The sequence below is a fragment of the Melanerpes formicivorus genome, unplaced genomic scaffold (assembly GCF_026170545.1).
Source record: "Melanerpes formicivorus ecotype bairdi unplaced genomic scaffold, bMelFor1.0.p_v2 SCAF_9, whole genome shotgun sequence".
Lineage (NCBI taxonomy): Eukaryota > Metazoa > Chordata > Aves > Piciformes > Picidae > Melanerpes > Melanerpes formicivorus.
In genome coordinates this window covers 15,884,636-15,901,250 of record NW_027142361.1, presented here as the reverse complement: position 1 = coordinate 15,901,250, position 16,615 = coordinate 15,884,636, and the positions used below count along the sequence as shown (strand labels likewise).

The 16,615-nt window shown below is 48.5% G+C and overlaps 1 protein-coding gene across 8 annotated transcripts in view; it reads left to right on the top strand.

Annotated features, from left to right (window-relative positions):
- Positions 1 to 16,615, top strand: part of NCOA1 (nuclear receptor coactivator 1) — a 411,243-nt gene that overhangs the window by 379,840 nt on the left and 14,788 nt on the right. For all 8 annotated transcript variants that reach the window (XM_068143160.1, XM_068143159.1, XM_068143155.1 and 5 more), the window contains 3 exons: positions 8,565 to 8,748; positions 10,395 to 10,580; positions 13,614 to 13,740. In XM_068143160.1, the coding sequence (XP_067999261.1) occupies positions 8,565 to 8,748; positions 10,395 to 10,580; positions 13,614 to 13,740 (497 nt within the window). The remainder of the gene's footprint in view (positions 1 to 8,564; positions 8,749 to 10,394; positions 10,581 to 13,613; positions 13,741 to 16,615) is intronic.

Genomic DNA, 16,615 nt, shown 5'->3' with positions numbered 1-16,615 from the left:
GATTGCCCATTGGAATATGCTGCCCAGGGAGGTGGTGGGGTCGACGTCCCTGGAGGTGTTTAGGAAGAGTCTGGATGGGGTGCTTCGTGCCATGGTCTGGTTGATTAGTTAGGGTTAGGTGATCAGTTGGACTTGATGATCTTGGAGGTCTTTTCCAACCTGAATGATTCTGTGATTCTGTGAGGGTAGACCTTGTCCCCAAAGGTCTGTGTCTAGCCAGGCAGAGGGATGTGGGGCTGGTTCTCCATCCATGTGAGATGCTTGGGTGTTTTGGCAAGTGAAGAGATGGAGTGAGCAGTGTTGGGGGGTTGCAGTAGTACAGGTCAGGGGTTGACCTGCTGGAAAGCAGGCCAGTGATCTCCTGGGTGTGACCGTTTGAGACTGTCCCCTTAAGAAAGGGAATATGGCGGACAGAAGTTGGTAAATGAAAAGAAGGATCTAAACTAATTTCATTGGTAGAGTGAGAGGAAGCACCTTCTGAACTGGGAGTGCAGGAGGGTATCCTGGGCATTCCAGTACTTTTATCTTCAGTCTTTCTTCCGCTCCTCTGCCGAGCAGCATCTCTCACTGTGCTGGGCTTTCGGCCAAGGCTTTGACCTTGAAAATTGATAAAACTGCAAGGCCTGTATTAACTGCTTTCCAATTAACGCATAACTGCTTCTAACTTTTTTCCTCTTTCTCTCTCTTTCTAACCCGCTTCTGGGGAAAGCGGGAGAGAGGGGGGAGCGGAGGTGGGGAACCCCCTCAGCAGAGGGGGGAATTCTCATTTTTGTGCTACTCTGTTGTATATCTTTGTATATATTGTAAATATTGTAAATTTGTATACATTCCCCTGCATATTCTACATTGCTTTGTAAATATACAGCACCCATTGCTTTGCTAATTCAGCTGTGAGTTTTTTTTCCTTTCCCTTCAATTTTTCCTTCCCTTTACTTTACAGGGGGGAGGGAGGAGGCTTTTTGGCCTTACCCTTCCAACCCTACAACATTTTTTTTTTCTTGGCTTACCCAACGTGCGGCACATAATTAGTTTAATCTATTACTTGATTGATTTAGTGTTTTCTATCTGAATTAGCAAACATGAAGGTATTGTGGTTTGTAGAGCGATTATTCTTTTCAATTTTTGGGGCTCTGGTTTACAGATATTGTTTGGGTTTGATTTTGGATTACCTGGGTAAATATTTGGTTCGGACAATTTATCTGTGGGTTATGTACAGAGTTAGATTATGGTATGGAAAATGTGTGGATTTCTTATGGCCAGCGAGATACAGGAATGTTACCTCCACCACTCTCCCAATTGAGATAAAGGGTTTTAGGATTCCACCGGAGGAGAGAGTAACTTTAGGTGATGCCTGGGATCCAAAGGTGATTTATTTCATGTGTATAATTCTACTGCTGGTGATAACTAATGTGTATTCCCTGTATTTCTTTGCGGCGAGAGAGAAAGGTGTCCAGGGCGTGTTTTGTTATTAAAACTAGATCAAAAAGAAAACGCCGTGGCTCTGGATCAGTCCCAGAGTCATCTAGTGATGAGGAGTGTGCAGAATCTCTGCCAGTTAAAAAGAGGGCTAAAAACTTAATTGGTAAAGCAGCTCTAAATGACTTTGCTGCTGATTCTGGCAAGCTGCCAAGGGCGTCAGCTGGTATCAACATGGCGCCTACTCCTTCTCCTCCTCCTTCTTCTCCGTCGGCCATTAACGGAGCAACATCATTTCCACCCACTCCCTCAGTGGGACCGGAAGTCACTGCCCCAGCAGCTGATTTATCTCAGGACCTGTCAGCTTCTATTAAGGTGGCTGTAAATTCAAACACAGCTCCAGTTAAGGTGGCTGTTTTAAAGACTAGAAGTGCAAAGACCAAAGCTGATGGAGAAGAAGAGCAGGAGACTGATCCTGGTGAGGGGCCCTCTACTCTAAGAAATCCTGCTGAGGAGGAAGAGAAGATTTGTTTTAAAGATCTAGCTAACCTAGTGAGATCAAAGCAGGATAGAGATGAAGCTAGGAAAGGAGCTGGCAAAGGTGGTTCTCAGCTTAAAGAGATCCTTGAGAAAATGACAGCAGGATTATTAGGACAAAAAGTTCAGGGAGAGGAAGAAGAAGATGATATTTTGGAATGTTCCTCACCGCGTGAGGAATTGCGAAATGTCCGTAAAGATTTCACCAGGGCAGATAAGGAGCCAGTTCGAGCTTGGCTTAGTAGGTGTACAGGTGCTTAGTACAGGTGCTCCAGCCCTAACAGTTGGAGACAAGTCAGCAGCTCAGTTAGGAACTCTCTCGAGGGATAATGGAATAAATAAACATCTAGGCAGAGCTCTCGGTAAGGTTAATCTGTGGATACGCCTTTTAATGGCGGTTGCCATGAGATACCCTTCCCGAGATGATCTTCCATGGAATCCTAAACCCTGGACTACCATAGATGAGGGAATTAAACGCTTGAGAGAATTTGCTGTTAGAGAGATACTCTATGGTGAACATGAAACTCTGAATCCTGATGACATTCCTGTGGGTATTGGTCTTGCTAAAAAGATCATCAAACTTGCTCCTTCCAATTATGCAAACATTCTGGCAAGCAGAATTGTGTCAAGAAATTATGGCGGAGCTTCTCCTACGGTTGGCCAATTCAGTGATCAAATGAGACAATTGGAGGATAGCATGACACGTGTTTCTTTGGTTTCAGCCATTGAAACTCTGTCTGGAAAAATTGAGAGTTGCATGAAGGATCTGAAAGATTTCATATACAAATTGGCACAGAAGGATAATTTCAGTTCTTCCTCCAGGTGGATGCAAGTTTCATCTGTGAGGAATACACGTCCTCCAAGGAGGTCATTCCAAAACAGATCAAATCAAAACAGACCACCAAGGCAATCACGTAGAACTATTTGGATAACTCTGCGTGATCAGTTTGGAGAGAACATGAACCGCTGGGATGGCCAACCAACTTCTAACCTTTTCAGGAGACTGAGGGAATTGCAAAGAGGCAGAACCCAAGGTAGCAATACCAGAAGGGTAGCTGTTACTTCCACAGTTCCCCAGAACAACTCTAGTAGCTCCAACAGTGGCTCCAGTTATAACATGCAAAGTTATAACCCTGCAAACTATGTGTAATGCACATGTGCGCATGTTCCCCATAACTAGAGGTGCCCTGCCTCCCACCAGGGGGAGGAGAGGGATAACAGAGATAATAGAATCTATTGGGATATGTACATCCAGTGGCCTGGCACTTCACAACTTCGGATGTACAGGGCCTTGGTTGACACAGGAGCTCAGTGCACCATAATACCATCAAATTATCAGGGATCAGAGTCTATAACTATTCTGGGAGTCACTGGTGGATCTCAAGAGTTAAGTAAGGTAGAGGTTAATATAAGTTTAACTGGTAAACAATGGAGGAAGCATACAGTTGTGACCGGACCTGACGCAACTTGTATTTTGGGAATTGATTTTCTGAGAGAAGGGCATTTCAAGGACCCTAGAGGTTACAAATGGGCTTTTGGAGTAGCTTCAATAGAAATTGATGGACAAAAATTGAAGCTGTCTGCCAGACCTGAGCTTTCTGATGAATCTGCAGTTGTGGGACAACACAAGATACAGGACATTAAATTGCCGGTTGCTTCTCAGACTGTGCATCACAGACAGTACAGAACCAACCGTGACTCTTTGTTGCCCATTCAGAATCTGATTCGTCAGTTGGAGAGTCAGAAAGTCGTCAGCAAAACTCATTCACCTTTCAACAGTCCACTGTGGCCTGCGCGGAAGCAGAATGGAGACTGGCGTCTGACGGTAGACTACCGAGCCCTAAATGAAGTGACACCACCTATGAGTGCAGCAGTACCAGACATGATGGAGCTACAGTATGAGCTGGAATCCAAAGAGGCCAAATAGTACGCTACCATAGACATTGCTAATGCATTTTTCTCTATTCCCATAGCAGAGGAATGCAGGCCTCAGTTTGCTTTCACCTGGAGAGGAATCCAGTACACTTTCAACAGATTGCCAATGGGCTGGATCCACAGCTCAAACATCTGCCATGCAGTGATCCACGATGCTCTGGAGAAAGGCGGTGCTCCAGAACACATCCAGTTCATCGATGATATCATCGTCTGGGGTAAAACTGCTTAGGGAGTCTTCGAGAAAGGTAACAAAATCATTGACATTCTTCTGAATGCAGGTTTTGCCATCAAGCGAGACAAGGTGAAAGGACCTACCACAGAGATTCAGTTTCTGGGAGTGTGGTGGCAGGATGGACGCCGACACATTCCAGTGGATGTGGTAAATAGAGTCTCCACCATGGCAAATCCCACCAACAAGCAAGAGACCCTACGTTTCTTGGGGATAGTGGGATTTTGGAGACTGCACATTCCTGGATACAGTCAGATTGTGAAACCTCTGTATGATGTGACTCGAAAGAGAAACCATTTCCACTGGGGACCTGAACAACAAGCAGCCTTTGACCAGATAAAGCAAGGGGTAGTTCAAGCAATGGGTCTGGGACCTGTCCGAGATGGTCCAGACATTAAGAACACTTTGTACACTGCTGCAAGTGACAATGGTCCAACCTGGTGCTTGTGGCAAAAAGCTCCAGGTGAGACACGTGGACGACCTCTTGGTTTCTGGAGTCGAGGTTACAGAGGTTCAGAGGCTAATTATACTCCAACAGAGAAAGAAATTTTAGCTGCCTATGAAGGAGTAAAAGCATCTTCTGAAGTGATTGGTACTGAATCACAACTTCTCTTAGCTCCCAGATTACCAGTTTTGAATTGGATGTTCAAAGGCAAAGGCTCCACACCACATCATGCCACAGACTCAACATGGTCTAAGTGGATGGCTCTGATAACACAGAGAGCTCGAATGGGAAATCTTGAAAGACCTGGTCTAGTGGAGGTGATCTCAAGTTGGCCGGAAGGTACCAACTGTGCTAAATCTCCAGAGGACAAAGTAACTCGTGCTGAGGAAGCTCCTCCTTACAATGACCTTTCTGATGATGAAAAGAAATATACTTTGTTCACAGATGGTTCCTGTCGTCTTGTTGGAAACAAGCGAAGGTGGAAGTCTGCAGTGTGGAGTCCAACACGCCGAGTTGCAGAGGCAAAGGATAGAGAAGGAGAATCCAGCCATTTCGCAGAGGTAAAAGCTGTCCAGCTAGCTCAAGACGTAGCTGAACGTGAGAGATGGCCAAAGCTTTATCTCTACACCGACTCATGGATGGTAGCCAATGCTCTATGGGGTTGGCTAAAGAACTAGAAGAAGAGTGGTTGGCAGAGCAAAGGAAAACCCATTTGGGCAGCCAACCTATGGCAGGACATTGCTGATCGAATCGAGAGAATTCCAGTGAAAGTGAGACACATCGATGCTCACATTCCTAAGAGCAAAGCTACTGAGGAACAGCAACACAACCATCAGGCAGATCTAGCTGCAAGAGTTTCTCAAGTAGACATGGACTCTAATCTTGATCTCGACTGGAAACACCGAGGTGAGATATTCTGAGCTCGGTGGGCTCATGATTCGTCAGGACATCAAGGCAGAGATGCAACATACCAATGGGCTCGTGACAGATCCATAGACATTTCCATGGATGCTATCACACAAGTCATCCATGACTGTGACATTTATGCTGCTATTAAGCAGGCAAAACGACTTAAGCCCTTGTGGTATGGTAACAGATGGTCCAAATACAAGTATGGTGAAGCTTGGCAGATTGACTACATCACTCTACCACGTTCTCGTTCGGGTAAGCAGTACGTGCTTACTATGGTAGAGGCAAACACTGGATGGTTGGAAACTTATCCAGTTCCACATGCAACTGCACGCAACACCGTTCTCAGTCTGGAGAGACAAGTCCTGTGGAGACACGGAACTCCAGAGAGGATTGAGTCAGACAATGGAACTCATTTCAAGAACAACCTTGTAAAGAACTGTGCAAAAGAGCATGGTATTGAGTGAATATTCCATATTCCCTACTATGCACCAGCTTCAGGGAAGATTGAACGCTACAACGGTTTGTTGAAGACCACTCTTAAAGCCATGGGGGGTGGATCTTTGAAAAACTGGTTAAAACATTTAGCACAAGCAACCTGGTAAATAGTAGAGGTTCAGTGAACCGAGCTGGACCTGCACATTCAGATTTGCTACGGAAAGTAGAAGGTGATAGAGTTCCTGTGGTTAGAGAAAAGAATCTGTTAGGTAAAACTATTTGGGTATTTTCTCCCTCAGGAGAGGTTAAACCTGTCCGAGGGGTGGTTTCAGCTGAAGGTCCGGGTCACACTTATTGGGTAATGGAAGAGAATGGTGAAATTCAGTGTATTCCACAAAGAAATTTAACTTTAGCTGAAAGATGTTAATTTCAAACTGTTGTACAGCTACATCGCATCCAAAGGAAGAGTCAATGAGGAAAATCTACGGTGCACGAACCCTGAGATCCCTGAGAGCCCTGAGTCAACTAAGAGACCCTGAGATTCCCTGCTTCCCTTTCCTTTGCTTCGTCGGCGAAGAAATTAACTGTTTTCCATTTTTTCTCATTTTCTGATTTTCTTGGACTTTTGAATCATCTACATCTGAGCATAGCCGGAATGGACTATGAACTTTACTTACGAACTGTAAATATCGTTTTGGATTGGATGGACAGTATGAACGGCCAATGAAATTGTTTAGAAGGGGTGGACTGTGACCATTTGAGACTGTCCCCTTAAGAAAGGGAATATGGTGGACGGAAGTTGGTAAACGAAAAGAAGGATCTAAACTAATTTCATTGGTAGAGTGAGAGGAAGCACCTTCTGAACTGGGAGTGCAGGAGGGTATCCTGGGCATTCCAGTACTTTTATCTTCAGTCTTTCTTCCGCTCCTCCGCCGAGCAGCATCTCTCACTGTGCTGGGCTTTCGGCCAAGGCTTTGACCTTGAAAATTGATAAAACTGCAAGGCCTGTATTAACTGCTTTCCAATTAACGCATAACTGCTTCTAACTTTTTTCCTCTTTCTCTCTCTTTCTAACCCGCTTCTGGGGAAAGCGGGAGAGAGGGGGGAGCGGGGGTGGGGAACCCCTCAGCAGAGGGGGGAATTCTCATTTTTGTGCTACTCTGTTGTATATCTTTGTATATATTGTAAATATTGTAAATTTGTATATAGTCCCCTGCATATCCTACATTGCTTTGTAAATATACAGCACCGATTGCTTTGCTAATTCAGCTGTGAGTTTTTTTTCCTTTCCCTTCCATTTTTCCTTCCCTTTACTTTACAGGGGGGAGGGAGGAGGCTTTTTGGCCTTACCCTTCCAACCCTACGACACTGGGGCACATTAAGAATTCAGAAATGTGGTGCTGAGGGGCATGGTTTAGCAGCAGACTTGGAGGTTAGATAATGGTTGACTCGATGGTCTTAAAGGTCTTTTCCAGATGAAAAGATTCTGTGATTTTGGGGGCGTGGCCAACAGATTGAGGGAGGTTCTCCTCTCCCTCTGTGTCGAGGGTTGAGGGGAAGGCCTCAAGCCTTCTTTCCCCCCCCCGTAAGTGAAAGGAAGAAAATTGAAAGGAAAACTACAGCCGGATTAGCAAAGGGAAATGTGCTGTATTTACAAAGCAGTTTAGGAAATGCAGGGGAATATATACACAATTTACAGTATTTACAATATATACACAGGAATATCTAACAAAGTAACACAGGAATGGGATTCCCTCCTCTGCTGAGGAGGGTCCGTCCCCTCCCTGTACCCCCCTTTTCTCCCCTTTTTCCCCAGAGAGGGTTAGAAAGAGAGAAAAAGAGCAATTGTTAATTAAAGCAGAATATGTTAGTAGAGGCCTCACGCTTTATCAGTTCCAAGGTCTGTCTGGCCGAAAGCCCAGAAGCTGCAAGCATGCAGAAGGAGGGGAAAGGAGTGCAAGACTGAGACTAGTCTCACTGGGAATCAAAACTTAAGGCAGTGCTTTGCCTCTCCACCAATGAAATTAGTTTAGACCTGTCTTTTGTTTATAAAACATTTAGCCATGATGTCCCATTGTTAAAGGCACCGCCTCAAACGGTCACACTCTGGTCTGCCCTAGTGAGGCTACATCTACAGTATTGTGTCCAGTTCTGTGCTCCCCAGTTCAAGGGAGACAAGAGACTACTGGAGAAAGTCCAGTGGAAGCTACAAAGGGCATCTCTTTGATGGGGAGAGGTTGAGAGACATGGGGCTTTATAGCCTGGAGAAGACTAAGAGTGGATCTTCTCAATACTCATCAATATCTAAAGGGCAGGGTAGACTCTTTTCCTTGACGCCCAGCAACAAGACAAAGGGGCAGCAGGCACAAACTGGAAGCCAGGAAGCTCCATCTGAAGTTGAGGAAAAACTTCTTTGCTGTGAGGGTGCTGGAGCTCTGGATCAGGCTGCCCAGAGAGGTTGTGGAGTCTCCCCTGGACACAGACCTGGACAACCTGCTCTGGGTGACCCTGCTTTAGCAGGAGGGTGGTACTAGATGATCCCTAAAGGTCCTTTCCAACATGACCACGCTGGGATTCTGTGGGGGGCTATGGTCTTGCTCATGCTGTGTTTGGGCTGAATCACTTAACTGTGATTTTGGTTTTCTCCTCCCCTAGTTTGCTGCGGAACTGGAGCAGCTGGACCAGCTCCTGCCCTCACTGGAGAAGGCAGCTCAACTGCCTGGCTTGTGTGGCCCAGAGAGAAATGAGAGTGGTGTGGCTGGAGTGGCTGTCAAACCAGAGATGCTGGCAGCCCCCCTGCAACCCAGCACTGCTGCCAGAGCCCCCATGGGACTCAACCGTACGTGTCCATCCCTCAGACAAGGTTCTTACATGGTGGGAATGGAGGCTGTCCTCCAGCACTGCCTATAATGGGGGACCACCACCCTGCATCTGGCTGTAGTGGTGTTCTGAAGGACCTGGTCTTTGCTGGCTAGTGGAGGGCTGATGGCAGTGAGCCCTGTGGTTCCCCTCCAAACAGTGGGTAAGAGGTTGGGATGCTGCCCCTCTGAGATGTGTGCATTGGCCAGTGGGCTGAGGTTCAACAAGGCCAAGTGCTGGGTCCTGCACTTGGGTCACAACAACCCCATGAACACTCCAGGCTTGGGGAAGAGTGGTTGGGGACTACCCAGAGGAAAAGGACCTGTGGGTGCTGATTGACAGCTGGCTGAAGATGAGCCAGCAGTGTGCCCAGGTGGCCAAGAAGGCCACCAGCACCCTGGCTTGGATCAGAAATAATGTGGTCAGCAAGACCAGAGCAGACACCGCAGCAGTGCACCCCTAAGCTGGTCACCCAGGATTGAGAGGTGTTGCTGACTGGGAGAGGGGTTGCTAATAGCCATGGCTGGTGGCCACCACTTGCAAGGCTGCCTCTGACATACATTTTTCTGTTCAGTGTGAGCATTTGAGACCTGGTCTGTGATGGCAGACTGCAGCTGAACTTGCATAAACTTAGCTAAATAAAAAGGAGAATAATATTCAGTATCACTAACGTTGGAAGAGACCTCAAAGATCATCAAGTCCAACCTGTCAGCACAGACCTCATGACTAGAGTAGGGAGGACACCACTGCCCACTGCAGGCTTGAACTCACAACCTTCCCATTAAGGGTCTGATGCACTACCAACTGAGCCACGACTCGACAGCAATGTGAGGCCTAATGACACGATTTTAAGTGATTTAAAGCCAGCCAGGTGAGAGCTGCAGAGGAAAGACATCATCTCTGCTGAGGGCTCCCCTCTTGCTGCCATAGGTAGCAGGACCTGGCTTCTGTGCCAGGGTCACTCAGAAGGGAGCAGAGCCTGGTCAATGTGGCTACACTGAACTTAGAGGTTGTGGAGCCTCCTTCTTGGGAGAGATTCCAAACCCACCTGGATGCAACCTGCTTTGGGTGACTGTGCTTTAGCAGAGGGGTTGGACTAGATGATCTCCAGAGGTTCCCTCCAACCCCACTGTGCTGGGATTCTGTGATTACATAATGCACTGATACCCTTGCCTTAGCTGTGTTCAAACCCTCTGTGCATTAGGTGTATGCAGACCCCATCCCTCCTGTTTTTCTTATGTCCAACTGATTCATTTTGATGCCCAGCTGCCCTGCAGCTGCTGGGTTTTGGGTGCCAGCCTGGCTCCCTTGCCCTCACACAACATGCAGGAGCTGTGGTGCTGCTGCCTGGGTACTGTTGTCACCATCCCCTATTTTATGTAATCCTGGGGCTGCTTCCCCAGAGTGGTTGCGGGTGACGAAGCCACCCATGGAACTGAGCCTTCAGCTTTAGGCCAGGTGACATCCCACCCCTTCTCACCCTCCAAACTTTCCCAGTGCTGGCTCCCTTTATGGCAGGGCAGGGAACCTACTGAGTGCTGGTGGAGCAGGGAGCCCTGGGCAGAGATCTGACCTGTGGTTTGTTTGTTGTTGTTGTTGTTCTTTTGTGGCTTCCTGAACCTGCAGCCATGAGCAGCGGGCAGGGCGTGCAGGCTGGCCGGACCCCCTTCGAGTTCTGTGATACGCTGGAGCCAGCACAGCTGAGGCAGGTCCCTTGCCTGGCCAGCAACGGCAGCAGCCCCCACGCCCGCGGCCAGTCCCAGCAGGGCAGGGGCACAGTGACTGCGCCAAACCCCTTCCCACCCGACACAGGTACGTACAGCCATGGGCAGCTGTCCCTCTCACCCTTCTCCAGGCTGCACTAAGGCTTCCCTGCTCAGTGATCAGGACAGGGGGAACCAGGGCACCCCCGGTAAGAGTGCAGACGACACCAGGTCGGGTGGGAGGTGGTGATCTGCTGGAGGGTTGGAGAGATCTTGAATACTGTGTCCAGTTCTGTACCCTTCGATTCAAGAAAGATGTTGAATTGCTCAAACATGTCCAGAGGCAACAAAGCTGTTGAGGGGTCTGGAGCACAAGCACTATGAGGAGCTGCTGAAGGAGCTGGGATTGTTTAGCCTGGAGAAGAGGAAGTTCAGGGGAGACCTTACTGCTATCTACAACTACCTGAAGGGAGGTTGTAGCCAGGTGGGGGTTGGTGTCTTCTCCCAGGCAACCAGCACCAGAACAAGAGGACACAGTCTCAAGCTGTGTAGGGGGAAGTTTAGGCTTGATCTTAGAAAGAAGTTCTTCACAGAAAGAGAGAATGCCCATTGGTATGGGCTGCCTAGGGAGGTGGTGGGGTCAGCATCCCTGGAGGTGTTTAAGAAAAGCCTGGATGAGGCACTTAGTGCCATGGTCTAGTTGATTAGATGGTGTTGGGTGAGTGGTTGGACTTGATGATCTTGGAGGTCTCTTCCAAACTGGTTGATTCTGTGTGATCTACAGAGGGACCTGGACAGACCAGATCAGTGGGCTGAGGCCAGTGGGATGAGGTTCATCAAGAACAGTGCTGGGTCCTGCACTGGGTCACAACAACCCTGTGAATGCTTTGGGCTTAGGGCAGAGTGGCTGGAAACCACCTGACAGAAAAGGACCTTGGGTTGTTTGTCATCAACCAGCTGAAGATGAACCAGCAGTGTGCCCAGGTGGCCAAGAAGGCCAACAGCTTCCTGGCTTGGATCAGGAATAGTGTGACCAGTAGGACTAGGACAGGGATTGTCCTCCTGTACTCAGTACTGGTGAGGCAATACCTTGAATCCTGGGTTTAGTTTTGGGCCCCTCACTCCAAGAAGGACATTGAGATCCTGGAGCCTGACCAGAGAAGGGCAACAAAACTGGTGAAGGGTCTAGAGCACAAGTGTTGTGAGGAACAGCTGAGGGAAATGGGATTATTTAGCCTGAAGAGAAAGAGACTGAGGGGAGACCTTCTCACTCTCTGCAACTCCCTGAAAGGAAGTTGAAGCAAGGTGGATGTTGGTCTCTTCTCCCAGGTAACTGTGATAGGACAAGAGGAAATGGCCTGAAGCTGCACCAGGGAGGTTTAGATTGGATATTAGAAAAAAATTTCTTTACTGAAAGAGTATTCAAGCATGGGAACAGGCTGCCTAGGTGGAGCAAAAAAAACCAACATGGAATTGTCAAGAAAAAGTGTAGACATGGCACTTCAGGACATTGTTTAGTGGGCATGATGATTTTGGGTTGGCATTTGGACTTGATAATCTTAGAGGCCTTTTCCAACTTTAATGATTCCATGGTTCTATGAGGAGGGTCACCTACGCCCTGGTAAATGATACTCAAGATAATTCATGATCTTCAGCCTCAACAAGCCTGAGGACCTTTTTGGGGTGAGTTGAGGAAGGACTGGGGATGGGCTGCACTCAGACTGTGCCTATTTGCCCTGGCTGGAGCTGCCATAGCTGCTGCTGGCACCATCAGGATCCATGAGAGATTTTTATCTTTAGCAGCTGCCTTCATCACCACTTCTGTTAGAAACTTGAGGTTTTGGCATAGGAGTGACTGCTGAAAGCACATCCCAACGTGGCAGAGGTGCCACCTCAGCCAGAAATGTGCTTACCCCTCCAGTTCCCACCTCCCAGGTTCTCCATGGGCTGGTTTAGCTGAGGTGCTGTTTGAACTGCAGTCCCCATTCCTCTTTCAAATGGGGATGATGTAAAGGCTCTAACCTCATAAATCTCCAAGTTCTTCTACAATCTAATGTAATTGCATTGGCTTCTTTCTCTCTGCAAATGAACTTTTCTCCAGAAGAGAGGCAGAAAATGTTAATGGGTGTGGCCTCTTTTTGGAGCTAAAGTCACAGAATCACAGAATGGTTTAGGCTGGAAGGGACCTTTAAAGGCCATCTAGTCCAACCACCCAGCAGGGACATCTTTACCTGGAGCAGGCTGCTTAGAGCCCTGACCTGGAATATTTCCAGAGATGCCTCTTCTACCTCTCTGGGCAACCTGGGCCAGGGTCTCACCACCCTCAGTGTATGACCAGTTTCCTCCTTTTCTCTAGTCTGAATCTCCCCTCTTTCAGTTTAAAACCATGAGCCCTTGTCCTGTCACAACAGGCCCTGTGAAAAGGGCTGTCCCCCTCTTTCTGTTTGTCCCCTTTAAGTACTGAAAGGCCACAAGAAGGTCTCCCCAGGGACTTGATTTTTCTAGGCCAAACAACCCAACTCTCTCAGCCTGTCCTTACAGCAGGGGGGTTCCAACCCTTTTATCATTTCTGTGGCCTCCTCTGGACCCACTCCAACAGGTCCATGTCTCTCCTGTGCTGAGGACCCCAGAGCAGGATGCAGCACTGCAGGTGAGGTCTCACCAGAGCAGAGCAGAGGGGCAAAATCTCCCCCCTTGACCTGCTGGCCATGCTGCTTTGGATGCGGCCCAGGAGACAGCTTCTGGGCTGCAAGTGCACATGAAATCTCTGGTAGTAACTATTTTTCTTCAAGAGGAACCTTCTAACTTGATGAGATTTGGAAAATCTTGCTAGAAATGTGCTGAAAGGGAAACCTTCTAATGGCATTTGCATACATGGAGCACAGAGGGTCACCTCTATCTTCTGTGCATGCAGGATCTGCCTAGATGTTCACACAGAATTTCCTGCTTAGGAAACTCCACCTGAAATCTGTAACTTTGGGTTGCAAAGGGCCCTAACTGGTGAATCTTGGCTTCTGTTTCACAGATAGTTTAGGCCACAGTCGATATCTTGTGCTCTCAGCTTGCCTGTTTCCTGCCAGCAGCATCCCTTGTCCTTCTCACACACTAACATTTCCTCTCCCCATCCTGCTTCTCCCCCTAGGAATGCCTGAGCTGGAGATGGGGGTACCAGAGCACCAGTTTGGACAGCCAGGAATGGGGGAGCAGATACCCTGGACAGATAACAGCATGGCAGCCATGAATCGAGGCATGCTGAATAAACCTGAAGAGTAAGTTCTATGGGGCTGGGTATCTTCCCCACCTCTCCCAGGAGAACATTGGAATGTCAGAGATGCGTCCTTGCCCATCTGGAAACCTTGCAAGTGCAGGCTGAGAGGGGTATGTATGACAGCCCATCACCATACAGCAGCTATGCTTGCTGCTGAACCCTGGGTTGTGTAAAAAAAAAATAAAATTAGAATAAACCAAACCAGGTTGGAAGAGACCTTCAAGATCATCGTGTCCAACCCATCAACCAATCCAACCCACCCAAACAGCTAACCCATGGCACCAAGCACCCCATCAAGTCTCCTCCTGAACACCTTCAATGACGGCGACTCCACCACCTCCCCGGGCAACCCATTCCATAGTGCAATCACTCTTTCTGTATAGAACTTCTTCCTAACATCCAACCTGAACCTCCCCTGGTGCAGCCTGAGACTGTGTCCTCTTGTTCTGGTACTGGCTGCCTGGGAGAAGAGACCATCATCCGCCTGTCTACAACCTCCCTTCAGGTAGTTGTAGAGAGTGATAAGGTCACCCCTGAGTCTCCTCTTATCCAGGCTGAGCAACCCCAGCTCCCTCAGTCTTTCCTCATAGGGCTTGTGTTCCAAACCCCTCACCAACTTTGTTGCTCTTCTCTGGACTCGTTCCAGCAAGTCAACATCCTTCCTAAACTGAGGGGCCCAGAACTGGACACAGTACTCGAGGTGTGTAGGGTGGTGTGATGCAAGTAATGACATCTGTTACTTCTCTAGGGACAAGCCTGTGAATAGACAAGGAAGGTAGGATGGGGGGAAGGCATCCAGGGTACATCTGAACCTGAATAATCCCATATGTTTTGCAGATGACACCAAGCTGTGGGGGCGTGTTGATCTGCTTGAGGGTAGAGTGGCTCTACAAAGGGACCTGGACAGGCTGGATCCATGGGCCAAGGCCACTGGTATGAGGTTGGACAAAGCCAAGTGCCAGGGCCTGCACCTGGGTCACAGCAACCTTGTGAATGCTCCAGGCTTAGGGAAGAATGGCTGGAAACTGCTTGGTGGAAAGGACCTGGGTCACTGGTCAACAGCTTGCTGAAGAGGAGCTGGTGTGTGCCTGGGTGGCCAAGAAAGGCAGCAGCATCCTGACCTGAATCAGCAAAAGTGTGACCAGCAGGACTAGGGCAGGGATTATTCCCCTGTACTCAGCACTGCTGAGGCCACACCTCGAGTACTGTGTTTAGTTTTGGAGGCCTCTCGCTCCAAGGACATTGAGGTGCTAGAGGGTGTCCAAAGAAGCTGGTGAAAGGTCTAGAGCACAAGTCTTTTGAGGAGCAGCTGAAGGAACTGGGATTGTTTAGACTGGAGAAAAGGAGGCTGAGGAGAGACCTTCTTGCTCTTTACAGCTCCCTGAAAGGAGGTTGTAGTAAGGTGGGGGTCAGTCTCTTCTCCCAAGGAACAAGTGATGGGACAAGAAGAAATGGCCTCAAGTTGTTCCAGGGGAGGTTTGGGATGGACATGAGGCACAATTTCTTCCCCAAGAGAGTTGTCAAGTCCTGGAACAGGTTGCCCAGGGAAATGGTGGAGTCCTCATCCCTAAAAGGATTGAAAAGCTGTGTAGGTGTGGTGCTGAGGAACATGGTTCAGTGGTGACCTTGCAGTGGAAGGTCTCTTCCAATTAGAACAATTCTTTAATTCTATCATTCTATATCCATGGCAGAGCCAAGGTTGATGGAAGTCCCCACTGACCCTTGCATCACATCTTGCTGTGAGCAGTGGCAAGATCTGGAGAACCACAGGACAATTTTGTCTTTTGATGTCATTGCAGCTCTTTGCAGTGCCCATGTGCTTGGCTTCAGATAAAACTACTGCATCTCTGATCTCATAGGCATAGACTTACCTCATAGGCAAGCTTAGGAAGTGTGGGTTGGATGGATGGACAGTGGGGTGGATTGAGGACTAGATGAGAGAGAGAGCTCAGAGGGTTATGGTCAGTGGCACAGAGTCTAGTTGGAGGTCCATAACAATTGGTGTACCCCAGGGGTCAGGACTGGGTGCAGTCCTGTTGAGTATTCATCACTGACCTGGATGAAGGGACAGAGTGTACCCTCAGCAAGTTAGCTGGTGACACCAAATGGGAGCAGGTGCCTGATACACAATCAGGCTGTGCTGCCATCCAGCATGACCTGGACAGGTTGGAGAGTTGGGCAGAGAGTGAACTCAGGAAGTTCAAGAAGGGCAGCTGTAGGGTCCTGTACCTAAGTATCAGTACAAGTTAGGGCCTGACCTGCCAGAAAGCAGCTCTGTGAGAAGAGACCTGGAAGTGCTGGTGGACAACAGAATGACCATGAGCCAGCAATGTGCCTTTGTGGCCAAGAAGGCTGATGGCATCCTGGGGTCATCAAGAAGAGTGTGGACAGCAGGTTGAGCAGGAGGTTCTTCTCCCCCTCTACCCTTGTGAGGCCTCATCTGGAGTCCTGGGCCACCCCAGTGTGAGAAGGACAGGGAACTACTTGAGAAGGCACAGCAATGGGCTGTGGAGGTGATATGGGAACGTACAAAGAAAGGCTGAGGGACTTGATGCATTTTAGCCTGGAGAGGAGAAGACTGAGGGGGGATCTTCTCAATGCTTATGAATACTTAAAGGGTGGGTGTCAGGAGGATGGGGCCTGTCTTGCATCAGCAGTGCCCAGCAACAGGACAAGAGGTAACAGCTGCAAACTTGAGCGTAGGAAGTTCCATCCAAACATGAGGAGGAACTTTTTAACTTTGAGGGTGGCAGAACACTGGAAGAGGCTGCTGAGAGATGTGGGGAAGTCTCCATCTCTGGAGTCATTCAAAACCCACCTGGATGCCGTCCTGGGCAACCTGCTCTAGGTGACCCTGCTTTAGCAGAGGAGTTGGA